The sequence below is a fragment of the Clupea harengus genome, chromosome 26, assembly GCF_900700415.2.
Source record: "Clupea harengus chromosome 26, Ch_v2.0.2, whole genome shotgun sequence".
NCBI classification, from domain to species: Eukaryota; Metazoa; Chordata; class Actinopteri; order Clupeiformes; family Clupeidae; genus Clupea; species Clupea harengus.
In genome coordinates, this window is record NC_045177.1 from 8,230,060 (window position 1) to 8,255,261 (window position 25,202).

The 25,202-nt window shown below is 39.9% G+C and overlaps 1 protein-coding gene and 2 long non-coding RNA genes across 4 annotated transcripts; all 3 read left to right on the plus strand.

Moving 5' to 3' along the window:
- Positions 1-225: 225 nt before the first annotated feature.
- On the plus strand, positions 226-13,270 carry LOC116219858 (integrin alpha-L-like). 2 transcript variants are annotated; one of them, XM_031563885.1, is made up of 6 exons: positions 226-391; positions 4,066-4,171; positions 6,632-6,750; positions 7,009-7,139; positions 12,563-12,705; positions 13,036-13,270. In XM_031563885.1, exons 1-6 carry the CDS (start codon positions 241-243, stop codon positions 13,253-13,255), a joined length of 870 nt encoding a protein of 289 aa, XP_031419745.1. In that variant the 5' UTR covers positions 226-240; the 3' UTR covers positions 13,256-13,270. The 2 variants fall into 2 exon arrangements, with proteins under 2 accessions (XP_031419745.1, XP_031419744.1); XM_031563884.1 differs by lacking the exon at positions 7,009-7,139 and adding an exon at positions 10,560-10,690.
- A 918-nt stretch (positions 13,271-14,188) lies between these two features.
- Positions 14,189-16,841, plus strand: LOC116219891. The gene is made up of 3 exons (XR_004163343.2): positions 14,189-14,332; positions 16,205-16,347; positions 16,678-16,841. It is a non-coding gene; the product is annotated as an uncharacterized LOC116219891 (long non-coding RNA).
- A 438-nt stretch (positions 16,842-17,279) lies between these two features.
- On the plus strand, positions 17,280-18,055 carry LOC116219895. The gene is made up of 2 exons (XR_004163346.2): positions 17,280-17,400; positions 17,700-18,055. It is a non-coding gene; the product is annotated as an uncharacterized LOC116219895 (long non-coding RNA).
- The last annotated feature ends 7,147 nt before the right edge of the window (positions 18,056-25,202 follow it).

The window sequence follows — 25,202 nt, forward strand, 5'->3', positions numbered from 1 at the left end:
ATTTTAGTTTCACTTTTGGCTTCTGGTCTAACATCAGATAACATTACAGATAAAAAACACAACAACACAGAAAAGACGGTATTTGGTCATTTTTAAGGAAACCCCATACCATATGTGGCAGTGCAACGGTTAAACACTTGTACAGGTTGTTTTTCAGAAGAGCCAGAAGGTTGAGAAAGCAAAGGACAAGAGGAAATGACATGAATAGATTATTAATTAACAGTGAACTGTGTATCGCCCATGAAAACAGAAGCCTTACACAAGACTCTTGAGGAAGCACATTGGAACTCGGTGGGCAGCGTTCGCCCGCTCTCTGTGAATCCAGTGGTGAGGGCTTTCAGGAGGATGGCTGTGTTGAGATCTCTCCATCTTGTGGTTTTGTGGGCAGCAGGTAGGTGGCTGGTTTTACAATGGTGTTACTTTAGTACTCTTGTCCAGCTCTCAGTGCTGGCCATGCAGGGAGGGGTGAGGGAGTTCATTTCCCCCCGATGATATGTTCATTTCAGCCCAGTATTAGAGGTTTCCTAGGCCTGATGTTAAACATCGGTGCAAGTGTGTTTATGCTTTAATAAAGAGCTGCCAATATATCAATACAGTATCAGTACAGTATATCATAGATTTTAATGGAGGTAAATATCCAAGCATAAGACTTAACCGTATCACTGCCTTCAAGATAAAGCTAAAGGCCCTTTTTTATTTAATGTGCAAAACATGAGAAATGTGCTCACCTTTTTTTTAGTAACCTGTCAAGACAAAACACTAGGATGTTTCCTATGTCATGCTTCTTACAGCACTGTTCCCAGTGTCATTCCTATACACTAGTTGTTTTATTGCCATGTGCTCTTCCTGTTTTCTTGCATCTTGATACATGCTGGTAGTTGTTCTCTATCCCCATTTTTGTGATTTTCAACTCGAAACATAAAGCCTTTCCCCTCCTGTGAGGTTTCAGCTGTTCTCCTTCACTGAGTGCTTCACCTCACCTCTTCCAATTCAGTGGCTGCTCTAAAGAATATTCAAGTTCTTGTTTTTAGATCAAATACACCCCATTCATTGTTAATGACCAATCTATCAACCATTCAATCATTTATCAGCAATGTATTAAATAGCTGGTTTCATTTGTTACACAGTCACTGTGTTCAGTGTGAGAAATTTCATAAGGTGGCAGATGCCTGAGGCAGTGCTTCCCTCTACGGAAGAAATATCTGATGTTCTGAGTTTCCCTTGGTTGTAAAAGATACCACTGTATAATGAGCAATATAACGCATGGCTTTCCAATTGTTACGAATTGGAGGTGATGTGCAGAACTCAAACGCACGACTCAGAACTCAGCAGTGGAATGTATGATAAACGTTACTTGCAGGATTCGGTACACAGGTAGGCAGTCCAAAAGTAAGCAAACAAATCCGAGGTACAGTCCAAGGTCGGAAGCACGAGAAAGCAAACACATCTAAACATGGCATAGGCAGGAGAATAGTCGTTGTACAGTCCAAGGTCGAAAACACAAGAAAATAATTAACATGAAATATTAACGATCGCTAGGAACACTGGGAAAATACAAGGAACAAAACACGTAACATTAAATGACGAGAACACAAGGAGTAACAAGAATACACAGACTACATCATAGATAACGAGGGACAGGTGAAAACAATCAAGGCGGGGCAGACAATGAAAGGCAGGGGCGTGAGGAGTCAGACACGAGGAGATAAAGGTAAACAAACACAAAAACGAAGAACACAAGGGAAACAAACAACAGGACAGAGACAGAGCACAGACCTGACACCAATCGCATTTGCTCTGCCTGTTAAGTTTCTGATGCTGCTGTTCTGCTGATGAGTGCTGTTTTTCAGTGCTTAGACGTGTGACCAATGTCAGTCTGCACGTATTCACATCATAGTTAAGGATCCAATTCTTTGGTGGCAAAAGCATGACCTTCTCAGCCCTAAGCAAACTTGCAGAGACTTGCAGACTTGCTGCAAGCTTTGCTGGGCATGGGAAAAAGACTGCATGGGCTGTGTGAGAGCTTACAAATGCCCTGTTAGAGCTATGTTCAGCCCCACATGACATTCCACAGGAGGTAATGGCCACAATAGAAAGGTTTATCATCCTGCTCTATGACTGAACCAGCACATCCACAGAAATAGACCATGCTAGAAGGAAATTATTTGCGAAACGGCACAATGTGCAGTCAATCCCCCCCAACAAAGGCTGCCCTAAAGGAGCATGTTAAGCAGGCAGTCTACCAGGGAGGCCATGTGTGAGGTCAGATGCTGGTATCTACACCAGTGCTACCCTCACCCTATAAATGGGGCTGGTCAAAGACATCTGAGGGTCATTATGAACCATTCTGGACATGCCTACCAGGGCAGTACAGCTATGAACTTGTCTCCTGCAAATGTAAGGGCTGTGTTAAGAAGTGCAAGTGCAAAAAAGCTGCCTTAGACTGCACAGCCCTCTGTTACTGTAAGGGCGATTGCTGACTTTTCCATGATAGACCATATATTTGGACAGTTAATATTTTCACGTACAGACCTAATTTCGCCTATATTGCCCCATAAAACAAAAGGAAACTTTCTAGTACGATTAATGTAAGAGTTACCATCTGAATTCAGCAACATGAAAACAATTTGATTTGATGTTATGATCCTGTATATCATATATCTATGCAACTTTGTTGCAATTACTAACTTTAAACCATTCACAGCTGCCGTTTTGAAAAATAACGACCATCTTAAAATTTGAATGACTTATTTGTGTTATACATGTAGTAACTCCCAATATATGGAAACTATAACTATAAATAACTAGATCAACAATCTTACATATTAATTAACATGTGTCAGAAAATTCAACTTAAAGTTGTTGTCAAGGGCGGCCATCTTGAAGAATGGCTCCCACGGATGCCATATTGAAAATTCATGATGGCCGATATCGAATTTTTTTGGACTGTCTTTGTGTACCAAATTTCACAAAGTGCACAATTCTCGTGAACTATCGAGCTAAGCCGCCTCACTATAATGTCAGTCTGCACGTATTCACATCATCCCCTCAGTCTCAGGTCCTGTTTGACTGAGTGTGGTCTTTCCTGTGAACGTATTTGCATTATCTACATCTGATTCGAGCATTGTCACCAACATTACTGGGTGCTCTGTCCTCTATCTTTTGTCTTATGTGTTTTTATTTTATAGACTGAATAAAAACATAAATGCGACATGGTACAATTTAAAACAGTTTTACTGAGTTTCACTTAATACTTTATACAGCAAATCAGTCAATGCACTGCAGTAAATTATTGCTATACAACTATGTCTATAGATATGAAATTGGACACAGAATTGGAGAGAAATAAGACTTTTGAGAGAATGGAGAAAATTGGGACAAAATATTTCTGTTCATGAAATATGGGACCAAAACAATATGTTAGGCACTAGGGGGTGATGGCCCACAGTGTCACAGTGAAGCCCACAGTGAAGGCAAAATGACATGCAGAAATGGCTGCCAAGTACACCTTAAATTATTTCTATCTACAAGTAAAAAAAACTGACATTTTTTGTCAGTTATGCCCTTTCCAACAATGTGATTGGCTTTTTATAATACAGGGCAGATCCTCCAGTTACAAATCTGCCATATTTAGTGTTATGGATTCTCCTCCTGATAGGGGCCTCCTATTTTCCCATCAGTGATTTGTGTCCTCCCTTATAATGTCGCTGATTGAATCCTTCGTCCTATGAACAGTTTAGCGAAAAACTAGGGAGCTGCAGTCAGGCTGTACACACCGAAGTTGAAATTGCGAGAAGTGAATGTCATCTGAGACATAGCAGTGCAGAAATGTGTTATATTCACATGGGCGGGACTGGACTTGTGCTGCTGTCTGTCAAGCCAGACTTGGTGCAATTTGATGCTTCTGCAGAGGTCAGGTACGGATGTCCCTCCCATAGGTGGATCTTGAACACGAGATGATGAATGAGATCTTGACATGTGCGGTACTTCTAAACTCAGGTACCTTAATTAATTTGTTACATTGTTGCAATTACTGATCAATGCTGTATTCTCTTTTCACAACAGTGTCCTATTCTATGGCCTTTAACATAGACGTTGCAGGACCAAAGATTTACACTGGATCAGGACCTGGCTACAAGTCATTGCACTTTCAGTCTGGGACAGAGAAAGGGTAAGTGACTCCATTTTTAGAACCGTACAATGCAGACCTGTGAAAATGGCCTTAGGGTAGTTGTTGTTTTCCATCATTTCTTACCTATATTCTTGAAATATTGTATTTAGAAATGCACATTCATGCAAGTAACATTAAGAGGCCATTGTTTAAACCTTAAGTTCTCTCCAAAGATATTTGTAGTTATTCATTGATATTCATCATAGCCTTTTATCAGTGCATCCGTGCCCCACAAACTTTTGTGTGGCAAATGATGCTGTCTAGTGTCATAAGCTGTCAAGCATAACATGTTCAAACCCCTGTGCATGTTTCAGATATTCTGAAAACTCTATCACATCCCTGCACATTCTTTTAAATAGTGCAGAGAAAGTCATATAACCCCCTCCGCCCACACACAAGCTCACACCCCAGCACAGCACAACACCCCTCACCCCATTACCACCCCTACAATCACATGCAGCTACAATTCAAAGAGCTGTTACTTAGCCTGTTTTTGGCTAGCTAGCCAATTTAGTTAGCTGGATAGCTATACAAGATTTCTTGGTCAAAACTATGAAAACTTTTTTTACTCAACAGTTATCTCAGGTGCCAGTCTGCAAGTGCCAGGATCAGAAACTTAAGCTTCTGTATTTGAATTGTGTAATTTCATAACCTCCCAGAATGTTCATTGTTTTTTGTTTCATTCCTTAGAGCTTTAGTATTTTTATATATCTACATTTATATTTGAATGTCTTGAAAACACTCAGCAGCAGTGGTTGCACGCGTACGCACTCTAGCTTTTGAAACGTGTTCCTTTGGTTCTCAGGCTAGGTGAGGTAGGGGGATGAGGGAGAGGGCTGTCTGATTGAGGAATTCAACTTTTTCATATTCATCAACATTTGCTCAGATGGCTGCCACATCTTCCAATCTAGTGTTTGCAAAAACAAATAGCTGACATGGAAATTATGTCACAAAACTATGTTGATAAGTATCTGCATTGATGTTATTATAAAAATAAAACTACACTTATAGCTGCTGCATAAAGTGAGAGAATTTTGCAAGAATTAAGCGAAACTAGGAAATATGTATTCTTTTAATTTATAAAAAGACTTATTACTAGAATATAATAATAATACATATTTATATAAATATGTGTAATTTAACCCTGTAAAGAAGGACACATCCAATGTTAGCCAGCGTTTGTTAGTGTTTATTGGACCTTTTGAAAACACCAAAAACAAAAACAACAACAAATGTAGTCATTTACATGAAGGCCTATGATGTTTCTTTTCATTTCGCATTTGATATATAAGGTCTTTATGACAATTTATTGATACATTTGTTTTATTTTAGAAGCAAACCCAAATTGCATTTGGAATATTTCAGAATATTTCATCTCACCTCTCCTCTCTCAAACTGCAGTCGCCCACTGCAAGGCTATCTGTACTAGTTGAGAAATGATGGTTGATGAATGATGGTAGCGTTACCGAGTCTGGAAGAGATGGGTGATGTGCAAAATACAACTGAGAGAGTCAGAGAGTCGAGAAGCCTCAGCTAGAGCTGGAGGTGGAGGCCCGGCTTGGGTAGGACCTGGAGCAGTGTTACAACCTGCTGTATCATATTTGATACATACATTTTCACTTTTTTTAATGTAAATTAAATTATGAAATATTAAGGTATTTATACATTTTTAGATTGAAATACTAGTAACAATATAAATGTTTCTCACAGTAACTTTTTCAAAATTGCCAAAGATTTCCCTGACAAATAGTTGAGTTACTACATGAAGGCAGTCAGGTTGGATATATCATTCAAAGGCCCACTGCTGTCTACAGTGTAGCTACAGTCCACGGACAATCCACAGAGGACAGAAGATATGTGTCAGATTGCACACAACAGGTTTTTCAGGAAAGTATTGATCATTATGACGTAGACATCTCAACAACTCAGGCAAATATTAAACAACAGGCATTATAGGGTTAAGTAAAACTAAAACAAACAAACATGCCACACACAAGAAGATGGTGTATTTACTCTGGTAGAAACCAATATGAGGAGGCTGACATCAATATGAACTGCTAAGTGTCAAAAGTGGTGGCTGTATTGTTAAACCGATACAACATATGGCCTCTAGTCTTAAAATGTAGTGGTTGAGCCACATTTCAGCATTCTGTGAAAACAGTGAATAGTAACTTTAAAGTAATGTGTAGTTACTTACCTTTCCCACATTTTGCTGAAGAAGCTTTAATGAAGCAGCAATTTCTAAATAAAAGTACGAAATTAGGAGTACCCCAAGCACAGCGTGTAATCCATGTCATTACACCCAGATACACAGACAGTAGATACTTTGTCACAGTCATCAATGGAAATCGACTGTTTTACTAAGTTATGGCACTGGCATACTTCCGAGCATGATGAAAACCTTTAAAATGTCCAAAAATGGAAGGTACAAGTTTTACAAAAAGATTGTTCCATTCACAGGTCTGTTTTCAGGGTACCACTTCAAAGAAATGGAAATGGAGGGGTCTTCATATGTGACGACACAAATCCAGACTGCAAATCTGTTCCGCTGCCAAGTGCAGCAGAGGCCAATTCTAAAGGTCTGTCCATTTATCTGTCTTTGTCAGCCTGTGTAGTTATCTCTCTGTCTGACTGCCTGTTTATCTGTATGTCGGCCTTGTCCCAATTAGGGTGTCTGTGCAACCATATCATGCATGTGTCACAAGAACTATACTATTTTTACAATTTTATTTATAAAGCACCAAAACAATCAAATTGTCTCAAGGCGCTTGTAGGTGTAGCCTACTTGATGTGCTGTATTCACATCTCTGTTCCTTTTTCAACCAATGCATTTTCAGAGCGCGCAAAGCAGAAGGTAGATCTAGTATTCCTCTTTGATGGATCCATGAGCATGAACGACGAAGACTTTGTAAAAAGTAAAGAATTCATCAAAACCATCATGAAGAGCATGAGTAACACTTCAATACAAGTGAGCTCTCATTTTAAACTTATTTTATGATTTATGGTTGTTTGTGTGTAATTAAGAACTCCCTGGGATGCAAATTGTTGCTGCAGTTGTTTCTAACTTACAAAATAATTACAAAATATTTGTATTGTTTATTCCAGTGCATGCAAAACAATGCACTGTATTGTTCTTCCTTGGCTGCTGCTTCTTCTTTTCTTACTATTATTCTAAACGATTTACTGGGAATAATTCATTCAAAACTTCATTTTTTAGTTCTCATAAATGACAGGCTATTTTCATTTTTCTACACTTTATACTAAATTAGTCAAAATGTCCTTATGTGTCTATCTGTTATTAAAGCAACACTATGCAACAATTTGACACTATTTGAGGTATGGTTTTATAGGCAACTAGTATTGGAATCATCCTCAAATTCATTTTGACAGCATATGTGTGTTGGTAAGCTTACATCAGTCCCAACTCAGGTTGTTGGTGGTGTTTGCAAGGTTTTTGCATGCCTTTTAGGTAGTTAGCGTGCTAGTTTTGGAACAGACCTCCTTATTGCTGCTTTAATATGTAACTTTCTCATCTTTTTTCTCTTTATTTCATTCACTCTCTCTTTCAATCACGGTATCATTATCACACTATCACTCTATCACTACCATTAATCAAAGTCTCTATATTCTTTTCTCTTGTTCTCTGTTTTAAAATCTAACACTCAATCTCAATCCTAATTTCTTTGTCTTTCTCTCTCTTTTATTCAGTCACTCACTCACTCTTCTCTATTCCATGTTTTTAATATTTTGTCTTTCTCTCTCTTTCACTCACTCACTTTATCCACCTATCTATTTTACTATAAGACACTATACTGTCTCAGTCTCACAAACACTCTTTTAGGCTATATTTGATTTGAAATTGGATTGTTTCTCCTTAATCATTACAATAATTTACAATGTTTAATGCAGTCTTTGTGTGCTTGTGTGTATGTCAGACATGGAAGCACTCTCCAGCACTCTTTCAGCTTCTTGTGGCTCTGTAGAGAAGGCATTGTGGCCATTAACCCCAGAAAGATCTATGTAGGGACATCTAGAATGGCATCACTGTTCAGCTGGAATCAGCCTATGCAGTACAGTAATATGCCTAATGGGCTTTGGCTGACTGTTAGTGCTGTTAGATGTCCATGTAAACGCTTGAATGTAAACCCACTATTAAGTTCCTGTGGTGATGTATCATATAACCACTAAATAAGATGTGTTGCAAAACCTTTCACCTAAACCTAACTGTGGTGGACCTGGTAGAGCCTTGGTATGAAAGGGGTGTAAGGGTGCATATATTGGGGTTAGGGAATGGTGTTGTTTAGTCCTGTGTCTGCCATAGTGACAGAGTTTGTCGGACACAAATACATTGCATTCCTTTTAATGTACATCTTTGTGTGTCAAGGGTAATTAAAAAGTATAATTCTTCATAGTTCATGTTTCAATCCATGCTTCTCTGTCTTTCACTCTCTCTCTCTCTCTCTCTCTCTCTCTCTTTATCTATCTATTTTTAATTATCCCTGTGTTTGTCTTTATCAAAGACGCTATACTGTCTCACTGTCTTTAATAAACAGAAATGACTCCTCTTTCAGTCTTTACACACCTCTCTCTCCTCTTCCTCTTTGCCTTCCTCTGCATGTATTGAATTGTTTAAATGTTCTAATCATTTATTTCATATGTATTTGAAATTTCTTGCTTGCCATGCACTGATATTTCCTTCAGGAGATGCAAATCTAGTTTGTTTTATTGTTTGTTTGTTTGCTCTATTAGTTTGCAGCAGTTCAGTTTTCCAAAGTATTCCGAACAGTTTTCACATTTAAAGACTTCCAGGACAACAAAGCCTTTAAAAAACTGGATGATGAAGAACAAATGAAATCTCTGACACACACACATGGAGCCATGCACTACACTCTGTGAGTACGATAAAGACCTTTTAAGACCTTTTAAAGGCATAGTCTGCAATTCTAATCCAGTACACTTTTTGAAATTAAGAAATTTGCTCCTTGCAATCCTCTGGCTGTCTGTTCTGTGTGTGCTCAAAAATACTTGTAAACAGTCCTGGTTTGAGATAAATAAATGGAGAACAAACAAAGTGACTCAGACCACGCCATACACTATCCCAGCATACAAGGGGGTGTAATTTGATTGGCTGTTGAACTCAAATATCAACAACATTTTGCCATCTAATATTATATGATTAGATTTGTTTATACATATTTATTTTAATATTTTGTTCAATCCAGGAATAATCTTTTTGACGAATCAGAGAGTGGTCGACACCCAGATGCAACAAAGGTGGTGGTCATCATTACTGATGGCAATCCATCAGATCCTGCTAGAGTCAAAGTGAATGGCACCTCAAAGAATATTGTAGAAATCTATGAAGACCGACACATCATGCGCTTTGTCATTGGGGTATGTATTGAATATTTGTTTCGGCTATCTGTTTGGTTCACACAGTGAGGTTGCTTGAAAGAGTATAATAAACTGGTGTTTCTGTAGATTTTGAACTAGAAGTAATTTGCCCTTTTTGGAATCACATTAATTATGTTTAGTTTGTGATGTCATGACAACTTCTGCCACCACATGTTCCTATTTTATTTAAAGGTAAAAGGATATGATCCTTCATGAAACAAAATGGCTAATCAACAGTATGTTATTGTAAACATTTGAAAATCATAATGGTTTACTCTCTTACTGCAGGAGTTCTGAAAGATGCATTTTTGTTCTTCCAACTTCTACCAACAGAATGTCCAGAATCTCTATGAAATATTCTCTATGCTTTCATGGTTGACAATTACATTTTAATTGATGCCACCTTTCTTTTTCTAAAGGTTGGAGCTGAAGTCCAAATGGACCAACTCCGACGGTTAGCATCAGAGCCCAAATTGAATAATAGCTTCTACATTGATGATTATTCTGGGCTAACTGGTATTCTGGACAACTTGCAAACAAAGATTTTCAATAAAGAGGGTAAGCACATGCAATCCCACAAAATCTGTCAGATCAACAGCTGCTCATGAAAACCAGTAATTCTCAAATTACCCTTTTTTACACAGTTTGCTAAGATTGTTATGTCCTCAGTTTGGCATCCATGTGTTTAGTTCATTTGTGGTGACATGTTTAAGGCTCTAAACACACCATGGGTCAGACCTGGGAAAAAAAGAACTTTCACAGAGTGGAATGAGTGCTGAGTTTATTGACTATATCTGCTGATCTTCCCAATTAGGGTGTCTGTGCAACCATATCATGCATGTGTCACGAGAACTACACTATTTTTACAATTTAATTCAATTTGATTTATATAGCACCAAAACAATAAAATTGTCTCAAGGCGCTTGTCATTGTGTAGCCTACTCGATGTGCTGTATTCACATCTCTGTTCCTCTTTCAACCAATGCATTTTCAGAGTGCACAAAGCAGAATGTAGATCTAGTATTCCTCTTTGATGGATCCCTGAGCATGAAGAACGAAGACTTTGTAAAAAATAAAGAAGTCATCAAAACCATCATGAAGAGCATGAGTAACACCTCAATACAAGTGATCTCTCATTTTAAACTTATTTTTTGATTTATGGTTGTTTGTGTGTAATTAAGAACTCCCTGGGATGCAAATTGTTGCTTCAGTTGTTTCTAACTTACAAAATAATTACAAAATATTTGTATTGTTTATTCCAGTGTATGCAAAACAATGCACTGTATTGTTCTTCCTTGGTTTCTGCTTATTTTTCTTACTATTATTCTAAACGATTTTCTGCGAATAATTCATTCAAAACTTGATTTTGTAGTTCTCATAAATGACAGGCAATTTTAATTTTTCTACACTTTATAATTCTAAAGATATTTAAGATAAATTAGTTAAAATGTCCTTATAAAATGTGTCTATCTGTTATTAAAGCAACACTATGCAAATATTTGGCACTATTTGAGGTATGGTTTTATAGGCAACTAGCTTTGGTATCATCCTCAAATTCATTTTGACAGCATATGGTCATGTGAAGGACAGACCTGTGTCTTTCCCACTAGCCATCCAGGATGTACCCTATGTAGTTCTGTGTTCCAGGCTGGAACACCCTGCAAAAATGGAAGAAAAGCTTTCACAGCATGCCATTGCCAGCTATACTGCCAAAAGACACCAGTTAGTGTGTCGGCAAGCTTTTATCAGTGCCAACTGGGCTGTTGGTGGTTTTTGCAAGGTTTTTGCATGCCTTTTAGGTAGTTAGCGTGCTAGTTTTGGAACAGACCTCCTTATTGCTGCTTTAATATGTAACTGCGTCATCCTTCCTTTCTTTATTTCATTCACTCTCTCTTTCAATCACGGTATCATTATCACACTATCACTCCATCACTACCATTAATCACAGTCTCTATATTTCTTTCTCTTGTTCTCTCTTTTAACATCTAATGTTCAATCTCAATCTTTATTTCTTTGTCTTTCTCTCTCTTTTATTCAGTCACTCAGTCACTCTATCCACCTATCTATTTTTCTTTCTTCCTTTATTTCGTTCTCCCTACTTTTATCTTTATCAAAGACACTATACTGTTTCACTCTATCACCATCACTCTTTTAGGCTATATTTGATATGAAATGGGATTAATGAGAAACAATCATTACAATCATTTACAATGTTTAACGCAGTCTTTGTGCACTTGTGTGTATGTCAGACAAGGGAGCACTCTCCAGCACTCTTTCAGCTTCTTGTGGCTCTGTAGAGAAGGCATTGGGACCATTAACACCAGAAAGATTTATGTAGGGACATCTAGAATGACATCACTGTTCAGCTGGAATCAGCCTATGCAGTACAGTAATATGCCTAATAGGCTTTGGCTGACTGTTAGTGCTGTTAGATGCCCATGTAAACGCTTGAATGTAAACCAACTATTAAGTTCCTATGGTGATGTATCATACAATCACTAAATAAGATGTGTTGCAAAACCTTTCACCTGAACCTAACTGTGGTGGACCCTGGTAGAACCGTGGTATGAAAGGGGTGTAAGGGTGCATATATTGGGGTTAAGGAATGGTGTTGTTTAGTGTGTGTCTGCCATAGTGACAGAGTTTGTCGGACACAAATAAATTGCATTCCTTTTAATGTACATCTTTGTGTGTCAAGGTTCATAGTTTATGTTTCAATCCATACTTCTCTCTCTTTCTCTCTCTCTCTGTGTTTGTCTTCATCAAAGACACTATACTGTCTCACTCTCTTTAATAAACTGAAATTACTCCTCTTTCAGTTTTTACACATCTCTCTCTCCTCTTCCTTTTTGCCTTCCTCTGCATGTATTGAATTGTTTAAATGTTCTAATCTTTTGTTTCATATGTATTTGAAATTCCTTGCTTGTCATGCACTGATATTTCCTTCAGGAGATGCAAATCTAGTTTGTTGTATTGTTTGTTTGTTTGCTCTATTAGTTTGCAGCAGTTCAGTTTTCCAAAGTATCCCGAACAGTTTTCACATTTAAAGACTACCAGGACAACAAAGCCTTTAAAAAACTGGATGATGAAGAACATATGAAATCTCTGACACACACACATGGAGCCATGCACTACGCTCTGTGAGTACGATAAAGACCTTTTAAGACCTTTTAAAGGCATAGTCTGCAATTCTAATCCAGTACACTTTTTGAAATTAAGAAATTTGCTCCTTGCAATCATCTGGCTGTCTGTTCTGTGTGTGCTCAAAAATACTTGTAAACAGTCCTGGTTTGAGATAAATAAATGGAGAACAAACAAAGTGACTCAGACCACGCCATACACTATCCCAGCATACAAGGGGGTGTAATTTGTTTGGCTGTTGAACTCAAATATCAACAACATTTTGCCATCTAATATTATATGATTAGATTTGTTTATACATATTTATTTTAATATTTTGTTCAATCCAGGAATAATCTTTTTGACGAATCAGAGAGTGGTCGACACCCAGATGCAACAAAGGTGGTGGTCATCATTACTGATGGCAATCCATCAGATCCTGCTAGAGTCAAAGTGAATGGCACCTCAAAGAATATTGTAGAAATCTATGAAGACCGACACATCATGCGCTTTGTCATTGGGGTATGTATTGAATATTTGTTTCAGCTATCTGTTTGGTTCACACAGTGAGGTTGCTTGAAAGAGTATAATAAACTGGTGGATCTGTGGATTTTGAACTAGAAGTAATTTGCCCTTTTTGGAATCACATTAATTATGTTTAGTTTGTGATGTCATGACAACTTCTGCCACCACATGTTCCTATTTTATTTAAAGGTAAAAGGATATGATCCTTCATGAAACAAAATGGCTAATCAACAGTATGTTATTGTAAACATTTGAAAATCATAATGGTTTACTCTCTTACTGCAGGAGTTCTGAAAGATGCCTTTTTGTTCTTCCAACTTCTACCAACAGAATGTCCAGAATCTCTATGAAATATTCTCTATGCTTTCATGGTTGACAATTACATTTTAATTGATGCCACCTTTCTTTTTCTAAAGGTTGGAGCTGAAGTCCAAATGGACCAACTCCGACGGTTAGCATCAGAGCCCAAATTGAATAATAGCTTCTACATTGATGATTATTCTGGGCTAACTGGTATTCTGGACAACTTGCAAACAAAGATTTTCAATAAAGAGGGTAAGCACATGCAATCCCACAAAATCTGTCAGATCAACAGCTGCTCATGAAAACCAGTAATTCTCAAATTACCCTTTTTTACACAGTTTGCTAAGATTGTTATGTCCTCAGTTTGGCATCCATGTGTTTAGTTCATTTGTGGTGACATGTTTAAGGCTCTAAACACACCATGGGTCAGACCTGGGAAAAAAAGAACTTTCACAGAGTGGAATCAGTGCTGAGTTTATTGACTATATCTGCTGATCTTCCCAATTAGGGTGTCTGTGCAACCATATCATGCATGTGTCACGAGAACTACACTATTTTTACAATTTAATTCAATTTGATTTATATAGCACCAAAACAATAAAATTGTCTCAAGGCGCTTGTCATTGTGTAGCCTACTCGATGTGCTGTATTCACATCTCTGTTCCTCTTTCAACCAATGCATTTTCAGAGTGCACAAAGCAGAATGTAGATCTAGTATTCCTCTTTGATGGATCCCTGAGCATGAAGAACGAAGACTTTGTAAAAAATAAAGAAGTCATCAAAACCATCATGAAGAGCATGAGTAACACCTCAATACAAGTGATCTCTCATTTTAAACTTATTTTTTGATTTATGGTTGTTTGTGTGTAATTAAGAACTCCCTGGGATGCAAATTGTTGCTTCAGTTGTTTCTAACTTACAAAATAATTACAAAATATTTGTATTGTTTATTCCAGTGTATGCAAAACAATGCACTGTATTGTTCTTCCTTGGTTTCTGCTTATTTTTCTTACTATTATTCTAAACGATTTTCTGCGAATAATTCATTCAAAACTTGATTTTGTAGTTCTCATAAATGACAGGCAATTTTAATTTTTCTACACTTTATAATTCTAAAGATATTTAAGATAAATTAGTTAAAATGTCCTTATAAAATGTGTCTATCTGTTATTAAAGCAACACTATGCAAATATTTGGCACTATTTGAGGTATGGTTTTATAGGCAACTAGCTTTGGTATCATCCTCAAATTCATTTTGACAGCATATGGTCATGTGAAGGACAGACCTGTGTCTTTCCCACTAGCCATCCAGGATGTACCCTATGTAGTTCTGTGTTCCAGGCTGGAACACCCTGCAAAAATGGAAGAAAAGCTTTCACAGCATGCCATTGCCAGCTATACTGCCAAAAGACACCAGTTAGTGTGTCGGCAAGCTTTTATCAGTGCCAACTGGGCTGTTGGTGGTTTTTGCAAGGTTTTTGCATGCCTTTTAGGTAGTTAGCGTGCTAGTTTTGGAACAGACCTCCTTATTGCTGCTTTAATATGTAACTGCGTCATCCTTCTTTTCTTTATTTCATTCACTCTCTCTTTCAATCACGGTATCATTATCACACTATCACTCCATCACTACCATTAATCACAGTCTCTATATTTCTTTCTCTTGTTCTCTCTTTTAACATCTAATGTTCAATCTCAATCTTTATTTCTTTGTCTTTCTCTCTCTTTTATTCAGTCACTCAGTCACTCTATCCACCTATCTATTTTTCTTTCTTCCTTTATTTCGTTCTCCCTACTTTTATCTTTATCAAAGACACTATACTGTTTCACTCTATCACCATCACTCTTTTAGGCTATATTTGATATGAAATGGGATTAATGAGAAACAGTCATTACAATCATTTACAATGTTTAACGCAGTCTTTGTGCACTTGTGTGTATGTCAGACAAGGGAGCACTCTCCAGCACTCTTTCAGCTTCTTGTGGCTCTGTAGAGAAGGCATTGGGACCATTAACACCAGAAAGATTTATGTAGGGACATCTAGAATGACATCACTGTTCAGCTGGAATCAGCCTATGCAGTACAGTAATATGCCTAATAGGCTTTGGCTGACTGTTAGTGCTGTTAGATGTCCATGTAAACGCTTGAATGTAAACCAACTATTAAGTTCCTATGGTGATGTATCATACAATCACTAAATAAGATGTGTTGCAAAACCTTTCACCTGAACCTAACTGTGGTGGACCCTGGTAGAACCGTGGTATGAAAGGGGTGTAAGGGTGCATATATTGGGGTTAAGGAATGGTGTTGTTTAGTGTGTGTCTGCCATAGTGACAGAGTTTGTCGGACACAAATAAATTGCATTCCTTTTAATGTACATCTTTGTGTGTCAAGGTTCATAGTTTATGTTTCAATCCATACTTCTCTCTCTTTCTCTCTCTCTCTGTGTTTGTCTTTATCAAAGACACTATACTGTCTCACTCTCTTTAATAAACTGAAATTACTCCTCTTTCAGTTTTTACACATCTCTCTCTCCTCTTCCTTTTTGCCTTCCTCTGCATGTATTGAATTGTTTAAATGTTCTAATCTTTTGTTTCATATGTATTTGAAATTCCTTGCTTGTCATGCACTGATATTTCCTTCAGGAGATGCAAATCTAGTTTGTTGTATTGTTTGTTTGTTTGCTCTATTAGTTTGCAGCAGTTCAGTTTTCCAAAGTATCCCGAACAGTTTTCACATTTAAAGACTACCAGGACAACAAAGCCTTTAAAAAACTGGATGATGAAGAACATATGAAATCTCTGACACACACACATGGAGCCATGCACTACGCTCTGTGAGTACGATAAAGACCTTTTAAGACCTTTTAAAGGCATAGTCTGCAATTCTAATCCAGTACACTTTTTGAAATTAAGAAATTTGCTCCTTGCAATCCTCTGGCTGTCTGTTCTGTGTGTGCTCAAAAATACTTGTAAACAGTCCTGGTTTGAGATAAATAAATGGAGAACAAACAAAGTGACTCAGACCACGCCATACACTATCCCAGCATACAAGGGGGTGTAATTTGATTGGCTGTTGAACTCAAATATCAACAACATTTTGCCATCTAATATTATATGATTAGATTTGTTTATACATATTTATTTTAATATTTTGTTCAATCCAGGAATAATCTTTTTGACGAATCAGAGAGTGGTCGACACCCAGATGCAACAAAGGTGGTGGTCATCATTACTGATGGCAATCCATCAGATCCTGCTAGAGTCAAAGTGAATGGCACCTCAAAGAATATTGTAGAAATCTATGAAGACCGACACATCATGCGCTTTGTCATTGCGGTGTGTATTTAATACTTGTTCTGGCTATCTGTTTGGGTCACACAGTGAGGTTGCTTGAAAGAGTATAATAAACTGGTGGATCTGTGGATTTTGAACTAGAAGTGATTTGCCTTTTTTGCAACCACATACATTATGTTAAGTTTTCTGTTCCTATATTATTTAAAGGTAAAAGGATATTATCCTTCATGGGACACAATTGCTCAAATAAGAGCTAAATTATGTATAAATACATCAACAGTATGTTATTTTAATCATTTGAAAATCAGAATAGTTCTGAAAGATGCCTTTTTGTTCTTCCAACTTCTACCAACATTCATGTCCAGAATCTCTATGAAATATTCTCTATGTTTTCATGGCTGGAAAGCCCATGGGCAATGACATTTTAATTGATGCCAGTTTTCTTTTTTTAAAGGTTGGAGATGAAGTCCATATGGACGAACTCCGACGGTTGGCATCAGAGCCCAAATTTAATAATAGCTTCTACATTGAGGATTATGCTGGGCTAACTGGTCTTCTGGACAACTTGCAAACAAATGTTTTCAACATAGAGGGTAAGCACATGCAATCCCACAAATCTGTCAGACCAACAGCTGCTCATGAGAACCAGTAATTCTCAAATGACTCTTTTTACACAGTTTGTTAAGATTGTTATGTCTTCAGTGTGGCATCCATGTGTTTAGTTCATTTGTGGGGATGTGATTGGTTTAAGGCTCTAAACACACCTTGGGTCGGACCTGGGAAAAATAACTTTCACAGAGTGGAATGAGTGCTGAGTTTATTGAGGTCAGACACATGTGATTCACGATCAAAAACAAACAAAAATAGTGACAGTAAAGTTTAATATGGTCAGGTGTCCAGAAGCAAAGCAGAACAAGGTGAAGTGCCAGACACCCCCCTTTCCCATTAGTCTGGCAGAGTGAACATCACCCACTACGAGGCCCTGGACGTTAAGAAACGAAGATGAAACGAAGACATCGCCCCACGACCCCCCTACCTACATGTTGCATGTGATGTCTACATATAAAAGCTTGAGCACACTCTGTAATAGACTGAGTTTTTGAGAGAGAGTTTTTTGAGTTTTGAGAGATTGAGAAGAAGCTGATATAGTACTCTTTTGTTGAACTGCTTTTGTTTTAACTCGCATACTAAAACAGTGTAACTTGTACTCGTTTTTATTATTAATAAATCGTAACCACTGAGCATCCAGAAGAGAGTCCTCTTTCGTTTTTGACGCGAGCCTCCGGGCGGGGTTGGGATTCTCTTCTGATAAAAGACCTTTTGCCTGACCGCTTTCGGACCCGCAGAGAAGGAGAGGACGCATCCCGGCCGGCCCCTAAAGAACGGTGAGTCTTACCATAGGACACAATATCTGGGTGACAAGTAAAGTTCCCTTCAACTGACACCACTACTCGATCCTTGCGGGCAGACAAACTGGGCAGACAGACTGTCTCTGGCGGTGAATTGTTTTCAACACCCACAGCCATCGGAGAAGTATAAATCAAAAACAGTACGTCCGAATCCGTTTCCCCGCCCATCCGTAAAACGGACGGACACCGACGCAGATCTATAATTCGGGCTAAAGCCACACGCGGAGAAACTGAGAGGAGCTTGGGGATGTGTGTGTGCGTGTGAGATCTGCATGGAGCGCGGGTGATACAGTGTCCGTGCTGATTATAACCATCAAATAATCAGACACGTTAAATGAAAAGTTGAAAGGTCTTGGTTGTGTCACTTGTTGACGATACACACATACGCAGTGATAGAATATATGGTTAAATATATGGTATCTCCACTGGGGTTATGATTGTGGTTGTTATTGCATTTTGACTGTTGTTTTGTAATGCTTGCTGACATAAACTGATATACATAAACACGATGAGAGATGCTATCCCTCACTAGTGCTTAGGATATGTTTAAACAATGGTACCTAAGGGCAGCCAGTGAGACGCGTTAGGACCTCAGACAGGCGCTTGAGTTGTAACTGATGCCCCAGTCCGGCCTCATGGAAAATAAATTCTGCTTTTCCAGCAATGCACCAACTGTGTGTGAGGTATCGATAGAGTTGCTGCAGCAGAAGTTGTTTTGAATAGCTGAATAAGTACAGTGTTGGGGTACTCCGGAAAGGAGGATTTTTTTCTCAGGCCTGATCAGCTTAATGGGAAGTGGTCAGCTTGGTTCGGCAAGTGAGTTTTTGTATCAGTTTTCTTCGTTTAAGTCAGCTCACCACCTGTAGCCACACCGGAAGTAGATCAGGACTCACACGTCATCGCATTTACATACAACACGGGGATACCGGCAGAAGGAAGCACCAACGAGTAGGCTATTTTATGGAAAAGATAACTGAGAATCTTACCTAATTTCCATTGAATAGATCCATTAAAACTTCCTGAAATAAAGCACATCTACCATATTCCAAAACTCAGACCTTGCCCCAACCCATGCGGTCACACTGTTGAGAGGAAAGATACTCACAACGTCTGTGTCTCTTGCTTGGGACACCAACATGCCCGAGAGGCCCTGGAAGACCCACAAAGATGTGCTGCCTGTTCTCATTTCGGGCTCAGAACTCTGCAGTGGTGTTTCAAGGGCTTCAGATCGACGCATGTCAATGGCCTACCATCAGCAGACCCAGACCGCGGCGGCTCACCCAGCTCAGGCGCCGCCACCCACTGCAGTGGTCCGGGGCCCGTGGGCACGTCGGCCTACCATCCAGCTCGATGCGGACGTGGCCCGGCCATCTCGCCGCAGCCCAGTGGCAAAAAAGAAGAGGCCAGCATAGCAGGAGTACTGGCCCCACGTATGCCTACATGGTGTCAGACCGGCGATAACACACCCTGCCCGCGCCTACCCTACAAACTCCCCACGCACAGCTCTGGAGAGGTTCAGAAACATCCCTTGTCCCACAAGCACATATCCCACAGTCCCAAGTCACCCTTTTGGGTCCAGGTCCTCTCCAAACACAAAGGTCTTGTTTGCGAGAAAGATAAAATTAGTGCTCCCACACAGTCATTCCTCGATAAGCCCCATGGCAATAAGTCATCTGGGCGAGGCAGGGAATTTTACCAACTATCGGACAGGCGTAAACGTATCTCTCCCCAGTCAGAGGAACTTGAGCCCATACGATCTGATTCACCCAGCGCCGGCACAATTTCTACCAGTCTGGCATATGCATGGGACGTTCACCTGGGTTCTAGCTACGATAGAGCAGGGATACAAAATAACATTTGCTTGAAAGCCCCCGGTTCCGGGTTCTGTTGCATCAGTGGTCTATGCGACATAAGCAGAGGTGCTGAGAGAAGAAATATGTTCTCTCCTCGAACAGAACGCTGTTCGAATAGTACCTCCAAACGAGGCGCTATCGGGTTTTTACAGCAGATACTTTGTTGTTCCAAAAAAGACGGCAGTTTACGCCCCATCTTGGACTTGAGAGCACTGAACTGCCACCATAAGGTCGTACACTTTCAAAATGCTGACGCACAAGCAACTCCTGATGTCTATGTGATTGGTTCACGAAACTCGAGTTACAGCGGGCATATTTCCATATCGGGATTCACATTCACCACATGAAATTCCTGAGATTTTATTTTCGAAGGCAGAGCTCTAGAATTAGAAGCTCTAGAATGGCTCTTTTGGCTTAGCTACCGCACCCAGACATAAATAATGGAACCCGTTATAGCCCCCCACAGGGAACGGGTCTGAGGATTTACAGGTAATTAGACGACTACCTACTTTGTGCCTAATCAGCCCAACAGTCGATGTAACACACAGAACTGTTCCGCGAGCATCTGGAATCTCTGGGTTTTCTGTATTGCTACCATTCAGAGTGCCATAGTTCCGTCTGCGAGATTGGTATATGACATGAAATGGTTTTTGAAAAGTGGTGCGACCAAAGCAGTGGCAGGCATTGTTCCCTTTCAGTGCTCAATTGCGGACATGCTTACTGTTCCTTGAAGAGCTATTTGAACGGGGCAAAGCTTAATCAACTCTTACAGTCTACCTGTCAGCCATATCAGCCTGTCATGTGGGTTGCGATGGTGTCTCTCCTGGAGCGCATCCTCTCGCATGTAGATTTCTGAAGGGTTTCCGCCACTTATGTCTGGTGGTTATCCCCGATATCCCTGACTTAGGATCTGTCCTTGGTGCTGAACACATTTTGCTGAGCACCGTTCGAGCCCTTGCAGGATGCAGAGGTAAAGGTTTTGTGTCTTTTCTCTCTTGCTTGCGCTTGCCTCAGCAAAGAGAGTGAGTGAGATTCAGGATTCTGGATGATAACACGGCCATGTTGCCTAATGTTGCCATTATGACTGATAGGTGAAAATTCACCCTCAAGTTACTTCAGGACTCCAGAGTTGTCAATCAGTATATTTATTCAACAAGAGCAATTGCAATCGGGCTCACTCACAGCACAAGGATGAAAGTGAAGCAATGATAAACACATCGCACAAGGTTTATATAGACAGAAGTTGAGCATTCAGCAGGGAAAACCACGTGGTGGATTTCTCACGTCGGAGGCAAGGATGGAAGTTTTGCACAAGGTCGGAAGAAGCACAGTTCGTCCCTTATTATCACTTCTGGTCTAAACATACTCTTGTACAAAATGCAGACTAAGTGGCACCTAATATTCTAAGTTACACACATACACAGGAACACAGAAAAGCCATGTCCCTGTTAAAGAGAAAAGCATATAAGATAATTATTAAAACAAGGCACTTGATTCATATATTCAAAAGTCATTAACAGTGTTTGGTAATTATCTCCATCAATGACCAAGGTGCCTATGTCTTATGGCTGCTCGGCTCTGCAGCTTTTCTTTGACTGCCAGCTTCTTCCTCAATATCAGAGTTCAATAAACCCAACTGCATGAAATAGAAATGCTACCTTGTAGTTTCTATGATTCCTCTGGATTTGGTATTTAGTGTAAATCTACTGCCAGGACGTGAAAGTCACGAGGGAATGTCACACCTTTACAGGACTCAGACTCTCTGAATCGGAACGTCTCCCGGCTCCTCTGCATGAATACGTGTGTTTGAAATGCTCTATGATGCTGATATCAGTGCTGTGAAGTTTTGTGACTTTGTAACTTTTCTGACTGGATACTTACTGAGTCTCTCTGCTGCAGAGCTGTGTAATGGACACGCTGTCCCCTGTCAACGTCAAAGTGAACTTCTCTCAAGCTGAGAGCCAGCAGCCTCATGGAATTGTAATTGTTGACAGTAAGAGGGAGGCCGTAGTGGAGGTAGGCCTTCATTACTAAATGTTTAATAATGATTCTTGACTTTTATGAGAATTACTGTTTGTTTTTTGAGTAAATTTTGATTTACATTTATGCATGATACATCTTTATTTTGTTCACCTTAAGTTGAAGTTTAAACTACCTTAGTCTATTTTCAGGGCTAGTTGTGTTGTCACTGTAACCCTATTTACTACTGAGATATTATAGGAGTATACGGAAATTGTTTTAAAATACACATATACATACATAATGCATTTAAAAAAAAAATTGGAAACAAAACGCCATATGTAACTAATATTTGTCAGGTGCCCTTTGAGAAAACATGTGAACACAATGCCACATATGTGGCAAAGCTACAACTGGATTTCAACTTCACGTGAGTCACTCTTTAAAGCAACATTATGCAGCACCTCCCAGCCAGAGATCTAACAAAACGTGGTGCTACAGTTTGAACTTAGCCGTTGTGAGTAAAATTTACTTTTCTCTTTCAACAGCTCCCCAGCACTGCTAGTGTTCACTGATCAGGACTACTTATATGTGAGAGTGGCATTGTCTAATGTGGGCGATGATTCCTATAACACCAGCCTCCATTTCCACTATCCCAAAGGCCTGTCTCACTCCAAGTTAGATGTTATCAAGGTAGAAGCAACAAAAACAGCAAACTCTGTTAATCCTAATATATTTCTCTCATACTTCGTCTCATGTTGTTTATGTGACAGTCCATGTCAAATCAACCACGGGTTCCCATCTCAAATATATATATTTTTCTGGTGGTGAAGAAATGCCATCTCAGATATCAGAGCTCATGATAGGTATACGTCACGGCCCGAAAAGTTACAGGTCTGCGTACTCTCCCAGGCTCACAAAACACAGGAAGCTTGGCAACAATCAACTTTTTATTATAAATAATTCCCAGCTCATAAACAGACAATCACAGTACCCACCGCTATAGGTCTACTGGCACTAAACAGAGCCCCATGGATGGGGAGGAGACACACCCAGACAGCAGGTTAATAAGTTACTACAAAAATATGTATCTCAGGTAATAAATAGTAAACTCAGGTGAATAAATATAAGGCATACACAAGCCCACACCAAATTCATCACACACACAGCAATACACTCATTTAAATGACAGTAAAAAAGTTTGCATCCCAGTGTCTAAAACCACACCACTCAGGTTACACTGCGTCACTACGCCTCGTCAGCTCACCCACTGTTCTCCTGTTCAGCGCTACGTTGCAGCCGGGTCCGTGATGCCCAACAGACAAAACAGACAAAAATGCAAGATAAAGAGTCCACTGGTCGGCCTCTCCGAGCCGATCAGAATAATAAAATAAATAATCTCACACGCTCTGGCAGTCACCACGCAGAGGAAATCCCGTGAGCCCAATGCTGGAGTGGATCCTCCTCCGCACGGTCCTGATGTTAGGCAGGCACCGCCCCCGACGATCGCGTAGTCCACTGCCTCGTCTGCTCTTGCTTGCGTTGCCTCACGGGGCGGTGATCACAAGACCAGCTGTGAAGCACAAACACTGATAAGCTACCTGTCGCATAGACCGCACCATTACACGCAATGGGTAGGTGGTGAAAGTATCACTTCCCTTCAAGGGATACTTATCGTGCGTTGATGATGGGTTATCTGCTTTCTCTCGGTCTCCTTGTAGTCGCGCCGCTGCAATCCTGCAGGTGTATTTCCAGTGTAAATGCCGGTGGCTCTCTGCCTCCCGTCTTCCGTCTCCTTTTCGTGAACCGAGCTCTCTCTCGCATTAAGGGCACACTCAGACGTGTGCTTTGAAATGCGTTGATCTAATGGATGACAGAGGAGGAGTCTGGCGCATGGGGTTGTGTTGATAACGGAGACATTATAGTGAGATTGACAGGTCAACTAACCAAGCACGCCACTAGCAGCTGTTTACCTTGTGAGTAGTAGCATGCTAACATTAGATAGGTGGCTCAGACACCTCGAAAATCCTATCAGATGTATCTTTCAGTTACAATAACGGCGTTTTTACCTTGTACAGTGTCTATTTCTCTAAGTTTTAAAAAATCTCAGCAAAAAAAAAACAAAAAAAACGTTTAGGTACAAATACGAGTTTGGCTCTACGGAGTTTGGTCCGTCATCTTTTTTTTTTTAGCTTCGCCCTCATTTCACGTAAGCATAAACGCGATCTGATTGGCTAGCACCTGCGCTCTCAGTTATGCATGAAAGGGAATTTGATTGGCTGACGCATGCGTTGCATCTCGAAAAATTGAACATTTTCAACTCTTGCCGCAAGCAACGGATGAAACGCAACGCAACAAAACCCAACAGAGCCACAATTCAGTTTGGCAACGGATGACGTCAACCTCGACGGATCAACGCATTCCAACGCAAACGTGTGAGTGGGCCGTCAGGCACATGCAGACACCAGGCAAAAGAGTCTTTTGGGCGGCCTCTAGTCAAAAATGTCCCAACTCATGGTACAACTCTGAGCATTCAGGTTTTGTCTAGTACCTTGTCCAAGCTCCATCCAGCATGTTCAGTCTGTCCTTCTCTCTCGTGAAACAATGAGGTGCACCTTAAGTAAGGCCACCTTGGTCCAATTAAAAGGTAATTGGACCCCTCCACAGGGGTGGGGGAATCCGGACCCAACCATTTAGGTAGGGGAGTCCAGTCCTTCTTCCCCCGTGAACCACGGTGAGAAGGGGGAGGGACTTCACCTTTTCACAACATGCATGTGTTCTGTATAATGTCATTGTAGAGTGCCAGAAGGCTTTGGTTATAAAGCAAGCCTGGTAAGTGTATTTGCTGTAGTGAGTAAACATTTATGATGTAGTGCTACACAAAGATATCCCAAATAGTTGCAGGGACTCTACCACTATCGACTACTGACCACAGGTAAGAGAGTTAACTAAGATAATGAGTTTCAAAACTACTGACCACAGGTAAGAGAGTTAAATAAGAGTTTCATAACTACTGAGCACCTTTCCACAGATGCGTCATGCCAAAGCTCTCCTCATGATTCACCCCTTTTGCAACACAGAACCTGAAAGCTCTAAATACTGGATAGTCAGCTGGTCAGTGGCGAAACCACCGGGGTGGCAAGGGGTGGCAGCTGCCACCCTAAAAAAATTGCT